General features: G+C 36.5%; 1 protein-coding gene across 4 annotated transcripts in view; it reads left to right on the top strand.

The window, feature by feature from the left end:
• The window catches only part of LOC117174147 (TWiK family of potassium channels protein 18), a 490,025-nt gene that overhangs the window by 425,394 nt on the left and 47,034 nt on the right, over positions 1 to 17,597 (top strand). For 3 of the 4 annotated variants that reach the window (XR_004467268.1, XM_033362961.1, XM_033362959.1), the window contains 2 exons: positions 3,150 to 3,527; positions 3,660 to 3,740. Coding sequence is in view for 2 of the 4 variants with exons in the window: in XM_033362961.1 (XP_033218852.1) it covers positions 3,150 to 3,527; positions 3,660 to 3,740 (459 nt within the window). In the remaining 2 variants the exon portion in view is untranslated. Of the gene's footprint in view, positions 1 to 3,149; positions 3,528 to 3,659; positions 3,741 to 16,674; positions 17,005 to 17,597 lie in introns of all 4 variants that reach the window. The other variant, XR_004467267.1, reaches the window with a different exon arrangement.

The following is a 17,597-nucleotide window of genomic DNA, read 5'->3' on the forward strand; positions in this document are numbered from 1 at the left end:
TGCGGTACACCAGAATCGATCAGTGTACCGATTGCGAGGACCGGTGACTTTTTAGGCTGTTCAGTGCTATCGAAACGAGTTCTCAAGACCGAATGTGGATGGAATGAATCCCCAGACTTTTCTCCCTTTTACTAGGAATCTAATTTCCTGACCGACAGCCGTCGGACTGCCTGAGCGCCGTTGACTATCGGGAGAGTTACCAGACCCCAACAAAGAGAACAGAGAATGATATGACCCACGTAAGAGATTTGCTCTTAAAAGAGCAGATTGCTTAATGAAGAGAGGTCAGATTTCTATGTTTTATCAAAATTTATTTTCTCAGACAAGGCTGGGAGAGCAGACATAGCGAACTGGTAGTGGAGTACCTCCTCACTAGATCGTGGCACGAAGCCGAGTCCCGAAAGTGGCTGAAACGCGCTCTCTTAAGCATAGAGCGCGCGTCTTCTCTCGCCCTGCGGACGCGTAGGCGGGAGTGGGAGACCGGGACCGAGTTTTCCTCCCTACTCCGAAAAATTGGGGACGCGTGGTCCAGTAGAGTTACTCGCCGACGTTCTGACGTGTCCGCTTAGTCTCGCTTCTCTGCCTCTCGTCTCGCCTCTCGTCGTCGTAACGGCGGAGGATAGGAACACTCAAGGAAACTTTTTTATAAATTTAATTTTTGTAAAGAAAAAAAGAGCAGCTTTGGAAAGCCGTCGTCCCATACGCAATCGGCGTATATTACTCTCGTCAAAATAGACAGGCCACATGTGAGGGCGGAGGCGACAGTTTCGGATTTTTTATTGCACGATTTATACTTTTGGAATTTGTGTATAACTTTTTGCATTTGTTGTGGAAAATAATATTTTGCAATCCTTCCAGAAACTGCGACTTTCCGTCACTTTTTCTTTTATTCGCAATAATTAGGGTTTTAATCCCCAGTTCTGTCACTTCATCCGTATCACCAGTTGACAAAGTTGAGTGACAAATAAAACAATTTGCGTAAGACTCCATCATGACTTCTTTATAAGCTTCTTGGAAATATCTTAGCAACTCTTTGAAAGTTTTCAAGGTGCCATGCATTTCGTTAGTTCATTCACTGACAGCAAGGCAACGAGATTTAAAAAAACTATTAATATGCATTTAAAACTTAAATAGAGAGTATCTAAAAAATATTTTTAACTAAGAACTATTAATCTGCAATTTTATATACAGGCAAATTGTTATACAACTGGCAAAAATCACCAAACAAAAAAACTTTTTTAAAAGAGTTTTGAAGTTTTTAATTATAAATTAAAATCGAATTTGATTGCTGCTATCTCAAATTTGAAAAAATATTATATTTTTTATTGAACAAAAAAGGAAAAATTACTAAAAATACAGATAATTTGGCATTTATATACGATCCTAAGCTTCAAGCGGGTTGCAATTTTTAACTGCATCTTAAATTGGCATTTTTTATTCATATCCCGATTTGCAACTTTATTACATGTTTTTTTAATGCAAAAAAATTAAATGACTATAAATTTTAATATTAAAAATTTTAATAGGTTTCCGATCACTTATTGCTATCCAATCTCAACACTACATACGTAGCATTACATTAAATAATTGCAACCACTTTGCAAAATTGTTACATTTTTTCTCACTTAACCATACTTAACAAAAAAATCGAGTATCAACAAATATGAAGAACTTTATTTAACTTATTGACAATGAGGTGGCAAATCGTATGCATAGTTCTAAACAATAATTTTAATCATTATGCAAATTTGAAACTTTATTATAATTTTTTCCTAAAAATTACGAACAAAACTTCAATTAAACAATAAATCAACATATTCTGGAGCTTCAAATTAATTTCAAATTTGAATTTCGTATTATAGGAATAAATTCCATGTACTTTTCCATTTGCAAAAATATTACATTTTTTCTCGAGCGCTTCTTCAATAAAATTTGGTCTTTTTCTAAATATACATGTTCTCGACTTCTGGCAGAGTTTGCAAATCCACGTTGTTCAATAAGAAAGTACGTTTTATGTAGCTGCAAAGTTTTTACAATATGACATTTAATATAAGATTTTTTTATCTACTGATTAGCCTACCTCTCACATACTACGATATGAAGAGTATGAGATTAATTCTTAACAAACTCGAACAAGCGGATTGCGGCTTTATTTATAGTTTCGTATGTTTGTACACAAATCATATCTCATTATGTCATTGTACTGACAAGATCTTTGAATGAAAAAAATTTAATCCTAATTATTTTTCTTACTATTCTTATATTAATATTGTTATCAAGCATTAATTTTATTCTTAAGTTAAAAGAAAATGCCTTTCTAGCTCCGCTAGGATTCGAGCCAAGATCTTCAGATTGCCGGTCGGATTCTCTCACCTTCTAAGCTATGGAGAGTACGAGATTCATTTTTAACAACCTCAAGCACGCGAGTTGCGAGATAATTTAAAGTATTGTAAGATTTTAATTTCTTCTGATAACTTGTTATAAAAATTACATCCTTTGATTTTACGCTTTCATTAAATATTTATGATAAAATCATTTCACGGTGATTATTTTTTGCTCACTCATCTTATAACAGATTTCCTATCTAGAACTTTTAGTCTTCTAAGTACGACAAAAATGGGTAAAACTGTCTTTTCAAAACCTTAATCTATATTTTTCGAATCCTTGTGACAAAAGCTAAGTGTTCCATATATTTGGCCATTGTTTAAAAACATTTTAAACATTTTAACGTTTTTTTTTTATAATTTGGTTTAATGCTCGCAGAATTGATTGCGGCATTTGAATTGGACGTTTCACTTCTGAACCGAACTGTCGCGTTTTCAAAATAGATTGTAATTTATGAATTTATTCTTAATTTAAGGACGTATAAGGCATATCCTGTGATATCGCGTCTACTAAAGCATCAGAAGTTTCCTATTGTTTACGGATTATAATTCCAAAAGCTTCTGCTGAATTTAAAATCTTATTGATTCTTTGTTTTTGGGTAGTAATTTATAGTATTACAGTGATAGTTAGGACGTGTTCAAAAATCGGCTTCATTAGAATGTCGAAGTTTCCTTGCAATGCTTTATGTTAATTAATTTTTGTATACGAAGTCATAAACTTAATATAAAATGTCACGTTTTCATATATTCATTAATGTATTACAGGAAGTGAGAAAAGGAGTGCAGTTAGTTTACGATTTTGCAACATTTAGACGTCCGTCACAAATGAATCTTGATGAAGTAGAAGAAATGAAAAAACATGGATCACAAACTCAAAATGTACTAACTGTGGATGGAAATATTGTATCGCATCCAGAATCAATATCAGTACCCAATACCCCAGATACACCTGATATGTCTACATTTGCTATCGACGATGAATTCAATTTGCCAATTTCGTTAGCTATTTCTATTTTATTAGGATATATTTTCATCGGGGCAACTCTTTATCACTTATGGGAACGAGAATGGAGCTTCTTCGAGAGCTTCTACTTCGTTTTTATCTCCATGAGCACAATAGGATTTGGAGATTATGTTCCAACGGTACAGACTACTATATAAGTATAAACCAAATAGTTTCAAATATTAAAAAACGCACCTAAGTTTCACTATGTATTATTGACAGAAAGTGTCGCTAAGTTCATAATAAGTACAGTCTGTCTTTAATTCTTTCAGCATCCTATGTACATGATGTGCTCAATAGTGTACCTTGTATTTGGTCTGGCTCTTACATCTATGTGCATTAACGTTGTTCAGGTGAGTTAATTTTCAGTTACATAGCATTATCACGTGTGGTCTATTACTCTAGTTTTCTTAAATATTTCGTTAGACTACTAATTGATAAAGTTAAGCACCTTAGCTAGCATGATTTAATTTTTCGAAATGGATACTAGCGCTTTATGATTTGAAAATAGATTAATTTGACATACAATTCCGCAATACAGTGCACAGCATATTTTGTATGCAGTACAGTTTTATAGGTAACTTGCTTATAGATATTTCTTGTTGTGATTATAGATAACAGTAATCTTATCTTTGAACTATAGTAAAACATTTTTGATTACAGTGAATTAATATTCACAGCACTTTTTCATTAGTATTCCTACAATAAATTTGAGATACTCAATAGTTTACGTGTCAGATGACGCTACTTTCAAGGTATGAGAGGCACTCTGCAGGCGCATTGCCCATATAAAGACAGCCAAATTGTATGTCTCCCTTCCATTATAATTTCCTATTTACTGCTAGGAAGAATGCCTTATTTCGCGGCGTTTTTACCATCGTTCCTTCTGATGGCTTGTTATAATAAACAACTTTTTGGAACAAATTGTCAGCCGCCTTTATTAAAAATATTAAAAATTCTATAATTTTGTAGTTTAAGAAAACACTAACAAGTCAAATATACTTAATCTTATTCAGCTGCTTTAATTTAATATATTTATTCAAAAATATGTTTGGCCCAAAACTTTTACTCACCACTCTATGATTGCGGAAGGAACCAATTGAACCACCCTAAACGAGTATAGTAGAACCGGGACAGCAAGCATGTTAGTTGCAGATACCTTATGCAACGCCAACAGATTTGTAGACCAAATCTGCCGCAAAGTAGCTTTTATCTGCTGCGGAAGGACTCTTTCACTAATAAAATTTATTGCTCTCTACAGTGTCAAGATGTCTAATAACACTTAAGTCCACAAGCTCAGGCCCGTTATGAATGCCAGTAATATTGAATTTCTTCAGATTAATCTTGGAACACCTATCTAATCCCAAGTACATATCAATCTTTCCTGTGTACTCTTCGACAATTTTTAAAACACTCTTAAATCGGCTTTGACTAGAAACATAGATCTTTATATCACCCATTTAAAATACATGAGAGACTTTATGTTCTCTATCATAAGTATCGCCTCAGGGGCATTAATCTTTCTATTTTTTTATGTCAATTACCAGGTTCTCACAGCAGACTGCTGCACTTTTTTTCGAGCCACGTTGTTCATACACCTCTTTCCACACAGGTTCAGTTTTTCGAACAATTCTGTCGTTCGGGATAGATGGGAATGTCTAATAAAGCGCTCTAAAACAAGTTATTGGCCTTCGATTTTCTAAGCGGGAAAGTCGCCTTTCTTTGGTAATATTAGAGTGCGTACTATCAACGGCCAATGCAAGGCGGGCCTCTTGGGCTTTAAATATAAGATGAAAATGTGGTCCAGATGCTCTAGAGGTAAACTTCTTCCACTGGAATTTCTTGGTACCATGCGGTCTTGCAGCTGAAAACTTCTAGGTGCTCTTGAGTTCTCCCCTCACATCTTCAGTCAATGATTGATGGACATTCCTCTTTAGATATTATGAGGCTGTCGCAATTATCCTTAAAGCGAATGATTCTGAAAATCCTGGAATCTTGTGTACTTTTCTCGTAAAAGTATCTACCACGTCACACTTAGGTGATATAAGACAGAACGGGGAGATCGCTGAAGAGGCGCGACGGGTCAGCGAGAAAATGTTGATTCACCGTGAGCTATACAGTTCTCTTTTGTATTTTCCTTATTGCATCTAGTAAGTGTCTGACGGACATTACAATTCCAGTGTTGTTCATACAGCGATTAGGGAAGCGCTCCGCGGACATTCTCCTTTTTCAAAAAGTATTCGGCTTGATTTCGCAAAGACTGATACAAAGCGTGCTGAAAAACTGAGTGTTTTGGGCACCACAGAATGTGCATACGCTCCATAAAACCTCCGTGAACAGGGAGAATGCTGGCATCGTAGCAGTCTAGCAAGTCATCCTTCAGTTATATCGTAGACTCAATATTTGCGATTCGCCGGTTTGTCGTAGTGTTTCCAAATCAATTATTTTAACCACCCCGGACTCTAGAGTGACCGAAACTGTTTGCGCACATACTGTCGGGTGATCTGCACGTTCGATCGGTTTGAACCGCATCTAAAACTTTCTGGTGGTTTGGTTGTGTCATTGTTATCCTGAGGAACAGCTACGGGATGGGTTCGTCCGTCCTGGTGAAGCTTTAAATGTAAGGATAAGGTTGCAGAAAATGAGAGGTAGCTTAACCCTTAAACAGCATACTTCCAAATACACTTTCATATATTTTTAGCTAAAAAATAATGAATGGTGTTGAAACAATACAAAATAGGAAAAAAGTATCTTTAAAGCCTCAGTAATAATATAACTATTCGGTACCTCCAAGAACATCGATGATCAGGTGGACTGGATGAAAAATATTCTAGGTATGACCATCTTAACTCCGTCATAAAGTATTACTACCCCTTTTTTCTTTAATTCTTCTCGGCTATGATGCTCTTGTTGACCGATGAAAAACAGTAAGATAGAAACAATTGTGGTGGATATGAAGTTCTACTATATTTGGCACCTCCCATTTTTTACAATTGACTCTATTTCCCTAAGAACATTTGGCGGATCAGTATCATCGTAAGTAGAGTTGCGCAAATAGACAGTACTTATGTATCCTTGGTGCTCAGAGTGCACGATAGTCTGCAGCTATCGCCGGGAATCTCTTCGCTCAAAATGTACTGGCGGTATGTTGAAGTGAAAATGAAACCGTCTTGAGACGCTAAAATGAAGCCCCTCATGCCCATAATGAATCTGGGTGATTTGAGGGAAGCAAACGCTTGTTCATGCGACATCGGGGACTACTCAAGGTAGATATTTATTTATTTATTTTTCTAACCCCTGATGCTAAAGTCAAAGCCAAGTGTTCAAACAGCCACCTCCGTTGGTTTGTGCTCATTCATGGAACCAGTCGAACAATTCCTGAAGATTGCTGTAGCCCCAAAACATCTCTATCTGAAGCGTAACGTCGTTCGTTGTCACGCGTTGTTTTCTACATATGACATTAAATATAGTTTTCCAAAGATGCATCAATTTCTCTATGAACTTTTCTATGCGTAAATAAAGCTTCAATGTTTCCAAAAAACAGAGGGATATCCTTCCTGAAAAGGTCTGTAGAATAAACGTGTCAAAAGATTTAACCGCACCTTTAATTATTTCTCCTCGCCACCAAAACTTATTTCCAATGCCCCTGCTCTAACTTCTCCTCACTAGACCTTCCATCACTTTTCCTTCCTTTTTGTTAGACCCCCTCCCCATACTGTAGCATCACGCGGTTTGAGTGCGAAAAGGTACGGAATTATTCCTCATGAATTCACTCCCTGCCACGAAGTCTGGCAGAATGAAAATTTCACTCTGATACATGCGCAATCATTCAGACTAGGAGAGGCAGGGCACGGAATCATTCAGAATGTGCCCACGTCTTGTGTGGACTTATACATAGTCAAATTTTCGCTACGGAATCAATGGGACTGAGATTGGAGTGGAACGGAACCATTGAAGAAATGATTTCTGAGACAAGAAGATTAATTTTCGACGATATAAGAATAGTTTTTAACCAACTACTTGCTTTTTCAACCGAATACACCAGACTTTCGATATAAGCACTTCAGATTTATGCGCAGCAATAATTAACGCTGGTGTATGACAGTAGCCGCGGGGCGGTAAGTGGAGGTCGTCCGCGGTCAGTCAATCTAGCCAAAACAATAGTATAGCGATAAAACGCAGTACACTAATGCAACACTTTAGCTGTAATTCTGTCACGTTGCGCAACATCAAGACATCGACCTGAACTAAAAATATTAAATGCCTATGAAACAAATTTCGATAACAAATGGAAGAGTAAAATTTCTAGTTAAAAAAGTTAACTTTTAATGACAAAAAAATTATTTTCTACCAGGGAAATTAAACCTGATAGTAGAATTTTCAGACGGAAAAAGACAAATTTTTAACAAAATAGATGAATTCTTAACTAAAAAATATAAATTTTCAAGAAAAATAGAACAGTTTGATATTCAGCTGGAGAAATAAGTTTTTAAGCAATTAAAATAAATTTTCAAAGAAATAGTTCAACTTTCAACCAAAGGAATAAATCTTCTACCAAAAAGATCAAATATGTGTAAAAAGCTGGAAAAAGGATATAGTTAGTTTTTAAGTAAAAGAATCAATTACTATTACAAAAACAACTAATTTTCAACTAAGCAAATGAGTTTTCAACCAACAAAATTAGGTTTCAACCAAAAGAGACAAAGTTTTAACAAAATACAGAAATTTTCAAACAAATTATGAAAAACCACTACAGTGTAAACTTTTATTTTGTATTATAAAAATTTTTCTAATTGCGATTGTTGGCTTTTGTTGAGCTCAACAAAACCTTCGCAAATTTCTGTGGAAAAATTATTTTCTTCATTGATTTTTCCTGCATTATCCGAAATGTTATCTAATTTAATCGCCTTATTTTTTAAACTAACACATTTTTTTCTATTATCGATTTCATATATCTCATTATCTTTTAGAGATTAGTTTTTTAATCTTATTTTGACTAGTAACCTTTTCATTTCTCCAAAAGTTAATATCACTATCTTTGCGCTCGTTCTCGTATTTGCTGTTATAATAAATTTTTCCTACATTATTTTGTTATGCTTTTTCCTAATTCTTGGTATGCTTCAATTGAGTGAGGCTTGTGTGCCTGAGTCGTCGGTAGTATTCCGATTTATTATTGTTATTCTTATTTTCTTTATTTTCCGATAATATTGTATCCCTAATATCCATCCTTTCATTTTCCTGATTTTCTTTTCCTATAGTGTCAGGTTTATTTTCGGTTTTATCCTCGGTTATTGGGATGGGTAGTGCGTTTGGATAAGCTTCCATAGGATAGCGGGTGGCCGTTCACGACCATTAATTTTCGCGAGACGGGTTTAAAAATTGAAAATTTTTTATTCTGGATTTTTTTCAGCAATTCCTTACCAACGTAAGAATATGCGGCACCAGTGTCGAATAAAATTCGAAATGAACTATCTTCGAACTTTGTCATTAGATAAAAACGTGTTTCCGTAAAAATTAAACCTTTTCATGAAATTTTGTGTATTCTTGCTTGAAAGTCTTTCAATTTGGTTCAACATGCAACTCTTTGGCTACTGATTCATATTTTTTAGGTAAAAATTAAGTCTTCATTTAGAATCGATCTGTTCGGGATTAAAAGTCCAATTATGTCAGAAAGTTTCAACTTTTCACCTTAAATTATCAACGTTAAAATTTATCAAGCATAGACAATAAATTTCAACATCTGGATACTAGTAAGGGCCTTCATATTGGTTTGATATCATTAACTAATCTAAACAAATTTCCTATGATTAACTACTCAACTTTATGGATACAAATGTAATTGTATTCAATAACCATTGCTAATAAATTATAAATGATGAAATAATTATAATTATTCACAAAACCCTCTGCTCAAAATTGGAATAGTAATTCTCATGAGCAAAAATTATCTGATGCTCCAACACAGAATTCAAATTTTTGTCAGAAATTTCCTGTTTCAAGTCCGAAATCGGCGAAAGGTTTTAAAATGTTTAGAAATATTTTGAAATTTAAGAGACATTTTAAATCTAAATAATATATCGAAGCTTTCAAAGTCAGGAATGTTGAGAAAAAATAGCAAAGATAAGAGATTCTTCTGTAAGAAATAACCGTAAAAAATAATCAGGCCTGCCACATAGTCACTATCAGTCACGAATAAACAAATTACACAAATTACGTCTTAAACACTTTTTAAAGTGAAAAGGTAATATTAGTCGCTTTTCTTTTAATAAGTGAACTAATGGGTTAATCGCTATTCAATTCAGGTCTGTACGTATTTCTGAATTGAATTTATTTGAAATATTTCAGGTTGTTTTTAAAGATTCCGATAAATTTTCAATAGATTTCAATAATGTGAAGGGATGTTTAAAATTTTAGGATATGCTTAGAACTTCTAAGGCATTTAAAGAGCTTTTACTTTCAAATATTTTAGTGAATTCAAAAAGATTTCAAAAAACTACTAATTAAATCCAATTATTTGCAGGAATTTCAAAGCTTTTGATATATTTAGGTATGAATTTTCTAGAACTTCAGAAGATGTGGAACGATTTTGCAGGATCTATAAGGCTTAAGATATTTTAAAAGATTTCACAAGATTTCCTACCATTTCCGAGAATTTTAGTGAATTTAAATGAAATCTTTGCCATTTATCATGAATTTAAAAAATTTTTAACCACCCTTTTTAATTAAAAAAATTTTAATTTTTCTAATTGTCCTCAATCCTGAATTCGTCTTAATTTATTATGCATTCTTTAAAATTCTTTTGAATCCTTCTAAACTCACTAAATTGTATTTATTTCAGTGCATTCTTAAGAAGTTTTTCTTTTAATTATCATGCAGTATTTAGAGCTCACCTTAAATTGTAATAAATGTTTTTACATTCCTTTAAATTCTCTTTAATTTTTCTGAACTCATTTACCAAAACTTACTGGATTCAATTAGTTTTTCCATATATTTGAATTCTTTTGAAATCACTTAGTTATTCTTTAAATTCAGTTTTATTTTTTAAATACTAACATTACTCTAATTCATTCTAAAGTCTTTTGACCTCACCTTGAATTCTTAGGCATTATATCAAATGCTTTCAATTTCCTTTGCATTTCCCTAGACTTGTTTAATAGATACTGACTTCAGTGGTCATTTACTTGTATTTTTAAATTGTTTCCAATTCATTAGAATTTTTTATGTCACTTTCAATTTTTGTGAATTGAATTGAATTCTTCTCGCTTGAATTAGGTACTTATCAGTTCATTATATTATAAAAAATCAGTGGCATGTTTTTTATTCTAACACCTCTTGAGATCTTGTGAACCCGAAAAACAGATTTTCGCGAATGTGCACGATAACTTTCGAAAGAATACACAGATTGGATTGGCCTTTGGTCTACTCTGTTAGTGTCCTTAACTGAAGGTCACGTTCGTCAGCCAACTATTTTGAATAAAACTTCAAAAAGTTAGAGGTTTTACAATATTTGTAAAACCATGTTTTTAATATTTAAAAATTCTCTGTACATCTAAAAAAAAATGTAACGATTCAGGTGAACCAGACTAGTCTTCGATTCTGCCGGTTTAGTTACAAGGTCAGTGCGAGACAACCCCCGTCACTGGACTGAAAACATGAGTTTACTGAACTTAATTTTTGAACTCAAACAACTCAAAAAATTAAGTGGGTCTCCTAGTTTCGTGCTAGAATTTCTAGCCTTCTTTTAAATTTACTGCAAAGCGACTACAAATGATAATTGGCAACGTTTCTGGCTATACATGGATACATTTTTCGGCACCTAAAAAATGAAATTTAAAAAATTTGTTTTCACACCCGCAACCTGGGAGCATCCTTGACCAGATATTGACTAATTCTTACACATGTGTTGCCTTCATTGGCCGGATATTAACAAGCTATTGCTCATGTCTTGTCATCATTTGCTGGAAATTGACTATGTCTTGCACATCCCTAGCCTCCATTGGCCGGACATTTACTAACTCTTGATCACGTCTTGCCTTCATGGGCTGTATATTGAATAAGTCCTGCGCACGTCTTAACATTATTGGCTGGATTTTGACCATCTATTTCTCACGACTTGCCTTCATTGACTGTATATTGACTAACTCTTGATCATGTCTGGCCTTCATTGTCTATACATTAATTAAGTCCTGCACATATCTTGCCTTCATTGGACGGATACTGAGTTATCCTTGATCACGTCTTGCGTTTATTGGCTGGGGATTTACTAAGTCTTGCACATGTCTTGCCTTCAATGGCCAGATAAAGATAAACTTTTGCTAATGTCTTGCGTTCACATGCTAGATGTTGAATAAGTCCTGGACATGTCTTGCCTTTAATGGCCGGATAATGACTAACTCTTGCTCATATTTTTCTTTAATTTCCTAATATTAATTAAGTCTTGCACATGTCTTGCCTTCATTTTCCGAATATTGAATAACAATTGATCATACCTTGCCCTTATTGGCTGGATATGGTCTAAGTCCTGCATATGTCTTGTCTTCATTGGACGGATATTGACTAACTCTTTATCAAGTCTTGCCTTCATAGGCTGGATATTTGTATAAGTCCTGCACATGTCTTTCCATCATTTGTCGGATATTGACAAACTCTTGATCATGTCTCGGCTTGATTGGCTGGATATTGAGTAAGTCCTGCATATGTCTTGCATTCATTGGACGGATATTGGCTCACTCTTGCTTTTGTCTTGCCTTCATTGGCTAGATATTGAATAAGTCCTGCACATGTGTTGCCTTCATAGGCCGAAAATTAACAAGCTCTTTCTCGTGTTTTGCCTTTATTAGCTGCGCATTGACTAAGTCCTGCAAATGTCTTGCGTCCACTGCCCGGATATCGATAAACTCTTGCTCATGTCTTGTCTTGATTGGCTGGATACTGATCAAGTCCTGAACATGTCTTTTTTTCAATGGCCTAATATTGAGAATCTCTTGCTCATTTCTTGCCTTCTTTGGCCGGATATTGACTAAGCCCTGCACACACCTTGCCTTTATTGGCCGGATATTGACTAAGTCCTGTATATGTCTTGTCTTCAATGGATGGATATTGACTAACTCTTGATCACGTCTTGCCTTCATTGGCTGGATATTTGTATAAGTCCTGCACATGTCTTGCTATCATTTGTCGGATATTGACAAACTCTTGCTCATGTCTCGGCTTGATTGGCTGGATATTGAGTGAATCCTTCACGTGTCTTGCATTCATTGGACGGATATTGGCGAACTCTTGCTTATGTCTTGCCTTCATTGGATAGATATTGAATAAGTCCTGCACATGTTTTGCCTCATTGACCGAAAATTGACAAGCTCTTTCTCATGTTTTGCCTTTATTAGCTGTGCATTGACTAAGTCCTGCAAATGCCTTGCCTCCATTGTCCGGATATCGATAAACTCTTGCTCATTTCTTGTCTTGATTGGCTGGATACTGATCAAGTCCTGAACATGTCTTTTTTTCATCGGCCGAATATTGACTAACTATTGCTCAAGTCTTGCCTTAATTCGCTGGATATTGAATAAGTCCTGCACATGTCTTGCCTTAATTGGCTAAATATTGACTAACTCTTGCTCATGTCTTGCCTTTATTGTCTGGATATTGATTAAGTTCTGCACATGTTTTGCCTTTATTTACCGTATATTGACTAACTCTTTCTCATGTCTTGCTTTCATGGGCTGAATATTGACTAACTCTTGCTCATGCTTTCCCTTCATCGGCCGGATATTGACTAACTTTTTCTTATGTCTGGCTTTCATGGGCTTGATGTTGACTAACTCTTGCTCATGTCTTGCCTTCATTGGCTAGATGTTCATTAAGTTCTGCACATGTCTTGCCATCATTGTCTGGATTTTGAATAACTCTTGCTCATGCCTGACCTTCATTGGGTTACAGGTTTCACCTGCAAATTACATTGTATATGTTCTCTGTTTTATTTATTTGTAAACAGCTCCTCCCCTCTCGGAGGAAATATCCATTAAAAAACATACCATTCAGGTAGTTACGGTATGCGGAATGAAATCTATGCCCGATTAAGCAATCTCTATTCTCAATATCGGGAAAATAGAAGATATTTTGGTATTCAACCAAATGAACCCACCAGGTATGGTACCTATCAAGGTGATGTTCATAGGGAGGTCCCACAAAGTAGTTTCTACGGCCAACCCCACTACTATCCCTCTTATCTAAGCCCACAAGGCGGCCCATATACTGAACAGCCTACTGCTTTCCGATTGGACAGTAGTCCTTATAGTAGCAGTAATAAAAATCTGTCGCAATTCGCAAAGCAGTGGAATATTAAGTTCACATGGCGTGGTGATACTAGTGTGATCACACTTTTGGATAGAGTAGAGGATGGGCGGGCAGTAGATTCTTTAAGTGAAGAAGAGGTCCTCACAATAATGCCTTTTCTTTTAGATGGCATAGCCTTGGTATGGTTTTGGCATAATCGGTACTTATGGAGGAATTGGCAAGATTTGAAATTCGATTTTTGCAATAGGTTCGATGATATTAATTATTATCAAAAGCGACTAGAAGAACAGGTAATTGCTCGCAGACAGGCTCTAGAAGAATCTAGTGTCGATTACTTAACATATATGATGGGTTTGTATAGATTTTACCCACGTCCTCTCCCACTAAAAAAACAACTGGATTGGGCTTATAGTAATATGCGCAGTTAGAACCCCTTGCCCAAGATTACAAAAAGATCAGCCTCTAGGGATGATGAAGATATCCTACCTCCGTCGCCTGAAGATTCTTTTCTTCCTGAGTATGCTTAAAGACCGAACAGAAAGCCGAACAGAACCAATATCCAAAAGAAAGGGGAGGTATCGATAGCCGTGATAGGTACAAACGAACCTAAAAGGGATTCCGGTATGGAAAATTTGCGGAATCAAATTAAATTGTTAGAGGACCGTTTTAAAAATGAGCGGGAAAATAAAGAGAACGCGGATTTGAAAAACTTCACTGAAATGGTTGTTAATTTATCAAAACAACTTAAAGAGATAAAAATATCCAGTCAAGGTAATTTAAATTCGAGTTCTATGAAAGAGATTTCGGATTCTGCAACTGAACAATCTACCGTAAATAACCCGAGAGGTATCCCACAGGAGAAGAGATATAGAAACTATAAGTGTCGGAACTAAAGAATGCAGGCCATCCCTATTTTAAGTGTTCTGAGGAAGAGCGAAAGTATTGTTATGGGTGCGGAGCAGAAGGGATATTTGAGAGCGATTGTCCCAAATGCCAAGCGAAGGAGAACGAACAGGGGAGGAATAATTAGGGCCTCTAATTCCTCTCTTGACAAATAATAGAGCCTACTTATCAGAGGATAATAAGGGTCGCACTCAAGAGCCGACTATAACTATTTGGGCCGATAGAGCCGATAGAGATCATCCGAGTAGAGGATCCAGTTAAAATCAATCCTAGGTGCAGAAGATGGAGATGGAGACCAAAGAAAAGGCCATGAGGCTGTTTGCGACAATTAGGATCGGTAAACGATTGTTTAAAGCACTTATTGATGGTGTGTCTTCACGCTCGTTTTTAAAGGAATCCCTCGCGCAGGAATTGATAGCAAATAATAATAGGAAAATCGTGGATGCAAAAGCACGTATGATGAGAGTAGCTAATGGGGCAACCTCTAAGATTCGGGGACAAGCATTTTTGCCGATAGAATTAGATGATGTGAAGCACAAAGTACCTTTTCGAAGGTATCGGTGCTTTATAAAAAATTTTGCCTCTTTTGCTAAACCCCTCACACGTCTGTTGCAGAAGAATAACCATTGTAATTGGTTGGAGGAACAAGAAACGGCGTTTGAAGCGATTAAAAAGGCACTCTCGTCGGCTCCGATTTTGGCATGTCCGAATTTTGAACTCCCCTTTGTGTTACAAACTGACGCCAGCAGTTTTAGCTTAAGTGCGGTTCTAACACATACGGAACTGTTCCACTACGGAACAGGAATGTCTGGCAGTAGTTTGGTCTATCCGTATATTTCGTCATTTCCTAGAAGGTTTTAAATTCACGGTGATAACGGATCATAGCAGTTTGCGATGGCTGCATAATTTGCATAACCCGACTGGTCGCTTGGCACGTTGTTCGGTGGAACTACTAGAGTAATGGTTTGAAATAGTCCATCGAAAAAGTGCTTTACACCATGTACCCGATGCGCTCTTACGGATGTATGAGGATGAGGAAGTCGCCGACGTGTGTGGAACTGAAGTGATTGTCAATCCGTGGTATTCCCGTCGTGTTAAGGACGTGCAAAATTTCCCAAGAAGGTATCATGGGTGGAAGGTATTAGAGGGGAAATTATATGCTTTTAGACCAAACCCTCTAATAGACCCAATCATAGAAGACACAAAAGCGTGGAAATTGGTGGTTCCAGTCGATAAACCGCAGCAGCTGTTAACCGAGGTATATGAAGAACCTTAGGCAGGACACCTAGTTGTAGAAAAGACTTACGCTAGGACTGTGGTCTCATATTATTGGCCCGGAATTTTTAGGAATGTGGTTAATTATGTGACAGGTTGTGATATTTGTCAGTGCACTAAAGTTTCACAGCAGGCTCGTCCAGGTGTAACGGAGAAAACGGTAGTGGATCAATCATGGGCTTTGATATCTACGGACTGCATGGGGCCCTCAAGCAAACCCGACCGAATGGATGAATCGTGTATTGAAGGGAATGATTCGATCATTTGTGGATTCGAATCAGCAAGAATGTGATGTACTTCTCCATGAATGTAGGTACGCCTACAATACCGCGGTCGAAGCTACCACTAAAGTAAGTTCGGCTTTCTTGAACTGTAGAAGGAAATTTAGGCCAAAAATAAGTATCCGAAGAGAGGAGGAGAGTACTGATAATATTCTCGAAACCGATAAAGAAAAATGGATAGGGCGTATGGAGCGCCTAAAAGAATTACGAGACCTCGTGGCGCTTCATTTAGAAGAGGCTCATCGGAAGCAAACTCGTTATTATAACTAATCGCGACGTGATTTTAAGTATCAAGTCCTTTTCGCGTCATGGGAATACGGCGGCCCCTGATATAAAAATTGGCAAATGATAATGGAAGGGCGCTCGGTGCCTTTCACGTTAAGGATCTTAAACCATATGTATCGCGTTAGACTGAGTTATTACTCAGTCTGGTTTCCCTTATGTTAATTTTCATTTTATTTATTCTGCTTGCTAAGATTAGTTTTGTTTACATATTGCATGGAGACTGGCATGTTATCTTCTATTTTATTAGGTTGTCTGGAATGTCTTCCAAGGATAGGCACAGTCCGGAAGGTCCGAGTATCCGAGTGATTCGCTGGGGTCGTTGGCCTTCCATCGATCCGAAGGAAGTCGGGAACGCGCTGGAAGCCCCGCAGAGGGGGGATCGAGCGTTAAGGGATGCCACCCTAGATCCTGTCAGCCAGCGTGTACTTCGAGAGCTGGTAGAAGGAATTACGGTCTCCACCACGGAGCCTGTACTGAAACCAGTTTGCTGACGGCCAGATATTGACTAACTCTTGCTCAGTTTATGCCTTCATTGGTTGGATATTGACTAAATCTTGCAGATGGCTCAAGTTCATTGGTTGGATATTGAGCAATTGTTGCTCATATTTTGCATTTATTGGATGGATATTGAATAAGTCCTGCACATATCCTGCCTTGATTGGCCTAATATTGGCTAATTCTTGCCCATGTCTAGAGTTCATTGGCTGGATATTGACTAAGTCCTGCACATGTCTTGTCTTCATTGGCCGGATATTAACTAACTCTTGCTCATGTCTTTCCTTCATTGGCTAGTTTTTGATTACGTCCTGTACATGTCTTGCTCTCACTGGCTGGATTTTGACTAACCCCTGCTCATCTCTGGCCTTTATTGGCTGGGCACTGACTAAGTCTTGCACATCTCTTGCCTTCAATGTCCAGATATTGAGGTACTCTTGCTCATGTTTTGCTTTCATTGGCTGGAGGATATTCATTAGGTCCTGTTGACATCTGTAATACTTGAAAATGTAATTACAAAGGAAAACTCTGCAAGCGATTATATTTTTACCAGGTGTATACTTATGAAACCGATATTTTTTCAAGAAAAAAACACATTTATTTCAAGAGAATGATAACAAATATTTTATTCAAAGTATGTGCCCTCGCTGGCTACACATTTTGTCCACCTTTCAG

This window comes from Belonocnema kinseyi, chromosome 6 (genome assembly GCF_010883055.1).
Source record: "Belonocnema kinseyi isolate 2016_QV_RU_SX_M_011 chromosome 6, B_treatae_v1, whole genome shotgun sequence".
NCBI classification, from domain to species: Eukaryota; Metazoa; Arthropoda; class Insecta; order Hymenoptera; family Cynipidae; genus Belonocnema; species Belonocnema kinseyi.